At 47.9% G+C, this 9,058-nt stretch overlaps 1 protein-coding gene across 1 annotated transcript; it reads left to right on the top strand.

Moving 5' to 3' along the window:
• Positions 1-985: 985 nt before the first annotated feature.
• Positions 986-2,554, top strand: LOC131285222 (uncharacterized). Its single transcript, XM_058314078.1, has one exon. It carries the CDS (start codon positions 986-988, stop codon positions 2,552-2,554), a length of 1,569 nt encoding a protein of 522 aa, XP_058170061.1.
• The last annotated feature ends 6,504 nt before the right edge of the window (positions 2,555-9,058 follow it).

The raw sequence follows: 9,058 nt of genomic DNA, 5'->3' as shown, positions 1-9,058 counted from the left end.
TTCCAACAAGGTGGGACTCACCATCATCAGAAGAGAACATGAATAATTAGATCAAAAGTTACATTTCCATCGAAAACTTCGGACTGAAGATAACGAAGCCACTGCTGACACACGAACAGACAAGGGTAAGCAAAATAGTTCCCTTAAGAAAAAGGTATGAGATTGGACCATAATGGCGAAAGGATAATACAGTGCTTGTTAAAAATTTAAACATTTTAACGGGTTCAAACGTCAGCGCCAGGTTTGCCGGCAGAGGGCGATACATGTAAATTAAACGGAGAGAAAATAAAGAGAACTCACGTTCTTTCTGAACCGAACGTTCTATCTAAAACGAACCACCGGAGACGAAAGACGTGAGTTTTAGCATACGCTAAAACAGTCTATAGTATCCAATCAAATTAAAATTTGACACTAAAACTCACTGGTTCGTATCGATACTGTCGCTGTAAAACTGCGTTAGCTGAGATAGATAAAGCAGCCGCTCGCTGGAGAAGTGAAGATCCCCGCATTCGCCCCTGAAGCCTGGGATCCGAGCAAGTGCCCGTGCGATAAGTGAAAATCCCCGCGTTCGCCCTTGAAGCCCGGGATCCGAATCTTGCCGCCATCGCGATTGTGTCATAGGAAGCCCCGCGTCCACATCGGAGCTTGGGCGACACATCTACGAGCCGATCAGCGAGCTAGTGCCTGCGTGAGAAGTGATCCCCGCGTTCGCCCTTGAAGCCCGGGATCCGAATCTTGCCGCCATCGCGATTGTGATAGGAAGCCCCGCGTCCACTTCGGAGCTTGGGCGACACATCTACGGGCCGATCAGCGAGCAAGTGCCTGTGTAAGAAACGAAGATCCCCGCGTTCGCCCTTGAAGCCCGGGATCCGAAACAAGTAAAGAGCCCGCATCCTTTTTGAAACCAAGGTCACAACCTAAGTGTAGCCGCGTATCCGCCACTTGGAGCCCGGAATCGAGAGTTGTGCCAGAAATTGGTTTCGAGATGATTGAGCCGTTCGTAAGTGAAGACAAATGCGCCAAGTGCGGGGGAGAGCAGACGGAGGACATGGTGCAATGCGAGGACTGTCGCAAGTGGTTTCATTTCACCTGTGTTGGTGTGGACGCCGAGCTGGCAAAAAGAGATTGGTACTGTCCCAGTTGTGTGCCATCCAGTGCGACGGCGAACGTTAACCCCGATGTAGGCGCTATTACACGGGAGATAAACGCACTGCGAGATTTGCTGAGAGACCAGCAGAGGGATTTTGCGAATAAAATGGCCACGCTCTCCTCGTCGACAGGCCAGCCTCATGCAGTTTGCGCATCAAGCACCCCAAAGGCCCCTCGTGCCTGCTCAACCCCGGAGCAGCCATCTCTTTACGATAATGAACTGACGAAGACTCAGCTAGCCGCGCGACACGTGGTGTCAGCCAAACTTCCACCGTTTTCGGGCAATCCGGATGAGTGGAGAAACTTTAAATGCAGATTCGACACGACGACAAAAATGTGCGGATTTACGGATGACGAAAATGTGATGCGGTTAGGTGAATGCCTCAGTGGTAGGGCCCTGAAGGCAGTGCAGTGCCGGCTGCATCAACCAGAGAATCTGAAGGAAATTATGGAGTCGCTCGAAACCCTGTTTGGACGACCTGAGGTGCTCATCGAAAATATTCTCCAGCAAATTCGCCTAACTCCGGTACCGAAAATGGAACGAATGCAATCGATCGTGGATTACGGCATCGCGGTTGAGGAGCTGTGTGCTACCATTAAGTCCAGTGGCTTACAGGAGCAAATGTATCGTGCCACGTTACTGCCGGAACTCGTAGAACGTCTGCCTCCAAACCTGCGTCTGATGTGGGGTATGTACCGGTGTACACTGGTGGGGTCCGTAACCCTCGACCAATTCGGTGCATGGATGAAAACTGTAACACAAGCTGCCGTGAGCGTGACACCTCCGACACAGTTCATAAATCAACCATCAGCCAGGCCACGACCAGTAAACACGCATTTCGTAGATTCGGAACATACGTCACATAGTTTCTGCATAGTTTGTGAGGAGCCAGAATGTCCAGCGGGCGCAGAATGCAAAAAACTGCTCGCGTTGACGGTGGATAGGCGCTGGAGCTTCGTCCGCGGAAAACACATGTGCAAACTGTGCCTGTGGAAACACGGTGGAAGATGCCACATTACGAAGAAGTGTGGAGAAAACGGGTGCCGCGCGTACCATCATCGGTTACTGCATTGCGATGATACCGCGAAACCCCGAACCGAAGCCACAGTGTCAGCACATACCACACCGACGTCAAAGGCCATCCTACGCTACATGCCAATAAAACTGCACGGTAACGGAAAAACCATTGAGTCGTACGCCCTCTTCGACGAAGGTTCATCGGTAACCCTCATGGACCACACGTTACTGCAGGAGCTAAACCTGGAAGGCTACGAAGATCCTATATGCCTGAGCTGGACCGGTGAACAAACCCGGGACGAGCCCCACTCCCGCACGGTATCGTTAAAGATCTCTGCCATTGGCGATAACGGCAAGAGCTACGTTATGCCCAAGGTGATGACTTGACATCCTGAGTTACTCCAATGCCAAGCCGCGTGTACTCATCGGTATGGACAATTACAACCTGACCTGCCCGTTACGAGTAGTCGAAGGAAGCCCGGGACAACCAGTGGCTACCAAAACCCGACTTGGATGGCTGGTCTGTGGGCTGCATGAGGCACAATCTCGGATAAGGACCCAGTCGTTGAACGCTCACACTTGTACCTGGAAGATCGCCGACAATAAGCTGGAAGAAGCGTTGCGTAAGTACTCTCTTACTGACAACGACAATTTTAGCCAGCCTGCGATGACACTCTCCAAGGACGACGAACGTGCTCTTCAGTTGCTGAATATTACGACTCGCTTGTCGGACAACCGCTACGAAACCGGACTGTTATGGCGATCGGATGGCGTGCAGTTACCAGACAATCGAAAAATGGCTATGGGAAGAATGGAGAGTCTGGAACGATGTATGCAACAGGAAAAAGGACTGGTGCGATCCGTCAACAAAAAATTCGAGGAACACATCCAGAAAGGGTATGTACGAAAACTGTCTCGAGAAGAACTAATGGCGACTCACAATTTCCGTAGAAAATGGTACCTGCCGATATTTCCGGTCGTGAACCCAAACAAATCTATCAAGGTGCGCCTCGTGTGGGATGCAGCAGCAACTGTAAGAGGCGTATCGTTGAACAGTAACTTGTTGACTGGCCCAGACCTCCTAACACCGTTGCTCACCGTACTCTACAAATTTCGCGAATATCGATTCGCTATAGTCGCTGATATACGAGAAATGTACCATCAGGTGGTGATTAGGAAGGAAGACGAACACAGTCAACGCTTCCTGTGGCGCTGGTGCGACCGCGACCGTGAAGTTGATGAATTTGTTATGACAAGGATGACCTTCGGCGCTACGTGTTCGCCAAGCTGCGCCCAATACATAAAAAACGTCAACGCCGACAGACTTGCCGAACAATACCCACAGGCTGTATTATGCATTAAAGAGCAACATTACGTCGACGACCCTTTGGCCAGTACTGAACGAGAAGATGCCATTAAACTAGCGAACGAAGTACAACATATCCATCAACAGGGAGGGTTCGAGCTCCACAACTGGTTATCAAATTCGTCCAAGATTGTCGAAAGCTTTGAAGGCAACATAGAGCAACAGATAGAAATGAACTCTGATCCACCGAATAGCATGCAAAAGGCGCTAGGAATGTGGTGGGTTAGACAGCTCGATACCTTCAGTTTCCGACAGGCGCCCAACCGTGATCGCGAACTGCTCGACGGACAACACGTACCTACCAAGCGACAACTTCTGAGAATCCTCATGAGTATTTATGATCCACTTGGGTTGATCGCTTGCTTCCGGATGTTCTTGAAAGTAATCTGGCAGGAGGTATGGCGCGAAAAACCCGGATGGGACGAATCTTTTCCCAACAAACAAGGCAGCAGATGGAATGATTGGCTGTGCGAGCTCCCGTGTATAGAAAGCGTAAAAATTCCTCGCCGCTATCGTCGTCAAACTCTCATAGATGGCATGGAAGTTCAGCTACAAGTCCTTCGTAGATGCCGGGAAAGACGATACGCAGCAGTAGCATACCCTCGTTTGGCAACCGAGGAGCAGATCAGCCTGACTCTATCGGAGGACGGCATCACAAGACGAGCAGTAGTGTACGTTGAACCTATAGAAAGTGCGATAAGAAAACAGTAGCCGCACTGGGGGGAGTGTTAAAAATTTAAACATTTTAACGGGTTCAAACGTCAGCGCCAGGTTTGCCGGCAGAGGGCGATACATGTAAATTAAACGGAGAGAAAATAAAGAGAACTCACGTTCTTTCTGAACCGAACGTTCTATCTAAAACGAACCACCGGAGACGAAAGACGTGAGTTTTAGCATACGCTAAAACAGTCTATAGTATCCAATCAAATTAAAATTTGACAGTGCTATCTCCAAGCTACAATAATGCATTCAACCGATTGTAATCCCTCGAACGACAGCTGAGCAAAGAAAAAGGTCTACAAGAATGGGAGAAGACAACATTCAGCGAGTATAAAAAAGCGGTTCCTAAGAAAGCTGTCACCAGAGGAAACAGGAACAAAAACCTCTACTACGTTCTACCTTCCACACTTCATCGTTGTCAACAAAACCAAAACTATTCCGAAACCAAGATTAGTGTTCGACGCAGCTGCAACGGTCAACGGCATATCACTTAACTCAGAGCAAATGTCAGGTCCGGATATCAACGCACCGCTATTCGGCGTACTCCTAAGATTTCGTGACGGAGGTAAAAGATGTTTTAGAGGTGTTCCATCAAGTACAAACTCGCAAAGAGGATCAAGAAGCTCAACGGATTCTATGGAGACTGCAAAAACCGAGAACCTGATACATACGTTATGCAGATAATGAACATCCGTTCAATGTTCAAAAGAGGACTGCCGGAATGGATTGGTTTCGTGGGTTCAGGAAGCGTAACCCAATGTAGTTAACAAGTCTACCATGGAATATTTCGTTGCAGCGTGTGAAAGGATTCAATGAGAGTAGTGTAACTGTTTTCGATCTATTACGTTCAGTTTTTACTGAACATAACTATACGCCGAATATGGAAAATGGATGAAACGGGATTTTCAACGGTGCGTATAATTATTAGCCTTTGTTAGACATCGTAGCAGTTTTATTTATAATATATCAATTTTATGTAGGTGTCAGGCAAGCCAAACCATGTTGTATGCCGAAAAGGACAACGTCAAGTTGGAGTAATTTATTCTGCAGAAAGAGGGTGAAACACCACAGTTATTATGGCCATGTTAGTAGCAGGCGATTACCTTCCTCCAGCTTATATATTCGCTAGGCAACGAATGAATAATGCATTGTCTACAGGTACCAGAAGGATCTTTATTTATTTTTGCACCAACAGGATGGAGCACCATGCAAACATGGTTGGATTGGCTTAACCATTTTATCCAATATACACGACCAACCGAGGATTCACCAGTACTCCCTTCTACTGGATGGGCATACCAGCCACAATAAGAATAGGTTCATGCTAGAAAAGGCAAAAAACCATGTGAAAATAGTTTCAATACCTCCTCATATATCACACAAACTACACCCTCTGGAAGTTTCCTTTTATGGGCCCGTTGAAAACGCATTACGCCACCGCAATCAGAAACTGTTTAATGAACAATTCAGGTAAATGTTGATAACATTTAGGATAATCAACTTCGTTAGCAAAAATTGATTTTAAAATTTATATTTTCTTACAGGTATACCAATCACGCAATACAATATTAGCTGTTTGGTAACCCAAGCGTTTTTGCAAGCAGCGACAGTTCAAAATGCACAAAGTGGATTTAGAGAAACCGGTATTCACCCATTCTTTTCTGCCGTGGATTTTGCAGCATCAGTATGTTACCATAATCAACAGGAGCGCGAAACGCAATTGACTAATACTACCGATAATGATAGCAGCTTCAACATCCCATTTGCAACTAGTGTTGTGTACGAAGCGAAAGAGATACCTCCAATGCTTCGCTTACTTAACTGAGCGCGCTCTTGCGCTCTTAGTTGGACAAAGGTACGCCTTTGTCCAAGACGAGTTATTCCAGTGCCAGATGTTAGATAACCTAAGTCTGTGAGACGTAGGCCCAGCCACACATAACTTAGAAAATAGTTTGGACTGTTTCCCGGCAATGATGAATAATCGGAGCAATTGGATTGCCAACGTTGGGAGGCACGGATCACACAGGACTTATGGGTGGAAATTTGCGAGACAAACGAGTGGATGTATTTTACACCCCAAGAAATTGTTCTGAGAACCAAAGTAAACGAAAGCACTACGCAACAACTGATTGAGGGGACCGAGGGAGCAGGTTCGTGCGGTGGACACATCGTATCATCCCGGATGTGGAGCGCTGGGTGGCCCGCAAACAAGGACGGGTTGACTTCTTCCTTTCGCAGGTGCTGACGGGGTACGGATTTTTCCGGCAGTACTTTGCGGTGAAGAAGATCATCCGATCCCCGGGCTGCCCAGACTGCCCAGGAGTGGACCAGTCGGCCGAGCACGCGATGTTCCAGTGCCCTCGTTTTGACGAGGTGCGGCAGCGGCTTCTGACTGGCCACGGTATGCAGCCAGCGACGGCCGACAACCTTGGGGAATATATGCTGCACAGCCCGGAGGCGTGGGATCGGGTAGTCGAGGCGGCAAAGGTGATCTGCTCCAGGCTGCAGCGCCAGTGGACTGTGGAAAGGGCAGCCGAAACGGAGCGGATGACGGCGGCGGAAAGACGGGAGAACAAGTTGAAGAGTGGGGTAAATGAAAGTATAAAAGGCGAGGTTTAGGAACTTTTCAAGTTAGTCAGAGAAAAACTAGCCATACAGAGAAATAGAATTTATCAAGGAAGCAATCGACGCGTTGAAGGCGGGAGCAGACCAGGAGCGAGCGCCCGTCGAGGATGACGAGGATTCCCCAGACCAGGTCTACATCCCCCGTAAATGGAGACATCTGCAGACGGAGGCAGATTTAATCGAGGTGCTTACGGGCATCTACGGGCTGCTCGGGCGCATCCCGGGCTCGAGCCATCGGCCGCGATGGTAAAAGCCATAGTAACCTATCTCTCCGGGTACGCTAGAGCTCAGACGTACGCGATCGTCGCGGACGAATACTACTATCTAATCCAGGAGGCCCTGGAAAGTCATCAAGAACACTTCAGCTAAATAAATCTTGGCAAAGATAAAAGGAACAACAAATCTTGTGAAGTTATTTTTGAAAGGGGACGAATGAAAGAAAAAAAAAACTGTTGGAAAGAAATGGGACAATTGGGAAAAAAACATAGTAACCATAATAATAAACCAAAACAAAAAAATTATATTATATATTATCCAAATATGACAAATATTATACATAAATACTCATATATGATAGCAGTACGATGAGGCACTGGGTTTAACTGGTTAAATGAAGAAATTTGCTAAGGTTTACCAAAACGTTAATTAAGAGGGTATCCTTATAAGAAACGGGGAAGACAGACAAAAAACCCGCGGGTTTCTGCAACATTAGCAATTCGAAAAAAAAAAATAAAGACGCGAGTGTTAAATTTGTAAAGCGACACTGCAACGAATCAGTTAACCACAAGGAAAGATTAATGAAAAAAAGAGAAAAAAAACACATATGAAGTAAAGAAAACTAACGCTAGATACCGCTCAATAAAGCGAAGGAGACAAATTTGCTCGAATCAGGAAAGAGACAGTTTGGATCAGTTTAAAAAGGCCGAGGGAATCGAACGGGTTATGGCCGAGGAGTATCCGTACTCCCGGATTTCTGTAACCAAGGATTGTTTTGGGGCTGGGTTCAACTCCCAGAGCCCATTCGTTACTCAAGGACAAGTAGCATGGAGTATAAGAAGATAAAACTTCCCCGGGGCAGGACTTCCCCGAAAGCCCCAACGAGCACCGACTTGTCGGGCACAACCACTAAGCGCACCCCGTCCTCTCAACAATCCGGATGTGCAGAGGACGGGCAGCTACAGTAGACTCCTTGAAGGACGCTTGAAGGATGATCACCAAGCAGAAGATGATAACGCATCGGCAGCCGATGGGTCCACGGAGAACAACGTGATCCTGCCAGTTTCCAGTAAGCTCCAGATCTTTCTACTTTTTTCCAGATCTGGGAGCTCGATTAAATGTGGGGGAGCGCCCCACCGAACAACAAGTTGGTGAACCAACCGTTTCGCTATCCACCGCCGCTCAGCTAGCTCAGATCTTCCTCTTCTAGGTAGATCTTTGAGCTCGAACAAGTGTGGGGGGATGACGCGACCCAGCTGGTCCACCACCCTTGCCTTCTCCCAACCCTTCCCGCCCGAAGCCTACAAACACCAGCTCTTCCCGTGCCCGCGGACAAGTTCAACCAACAAGGGAAACGCAACGTACAACGCAATACTCCGAACCCGAGCAACCACCACCGGCGCCACACAAACATCGACCAACGCAACGCAAAGCACGAAAACACGGTGTCAGCAAAACCCTAGAAATCAGCGGCTGTCCCCACCACCACGCAGCTGCAGCTAGCAAGCCGCGCGTGGAAGGCAGATTCGTCATCACGGAAGGCGTCAGCAAAACGCCGAGGGTCGCACCAGCCAAGACGCCGCGGAGTTCGGGTTACATCATGTGCGCATCGAAGCCACCCCGGTTGAACAAAATCACTCAGTTCACTCATATTCCGCCCGTCTCCCCATGTTTCCACTATGTATGTTACCCCGCATGTCCACAAACTTGCTCATCGTGCAACAACATAGAGTCCTCGCCATATAATTTGAAATCTCAGCTGGCTCTGCTGTTTGTTGTTTTCATTCGTTGTAAGTGGAAGTGCAGGCAGCCTTTGCAAAATTGAGCAAATTAAACCCGTTTCAACGAAGAAAATCTAGATTAGAGGTGATTATAACATGTGTATTTAGTGGGAAGAATGTTAAAACGGTAAGTAGAGGCCATATCAGCCGTGAAAAGTACTTCAAAAACCTACAACCAACTTC

The sequence above is a fragment of the Anopheles ziemanni genome, chromosome 3, assembly GCF_943734765.1.
Source record: "Anopheles ziemanni chromosome 3, idAnoZiCoDA_A2_x.2, whole genome shotgun sequence".
NCBI classification, from domain to species: Eukaryota; Metazoa; Arthropoda; class Insecta; order Diptera; family Culicidae; genus Anopheles; species Anopheles ziemanni.
This window is presented reverse-complemented; position numbering and strand designations above follow the sequence as displayed.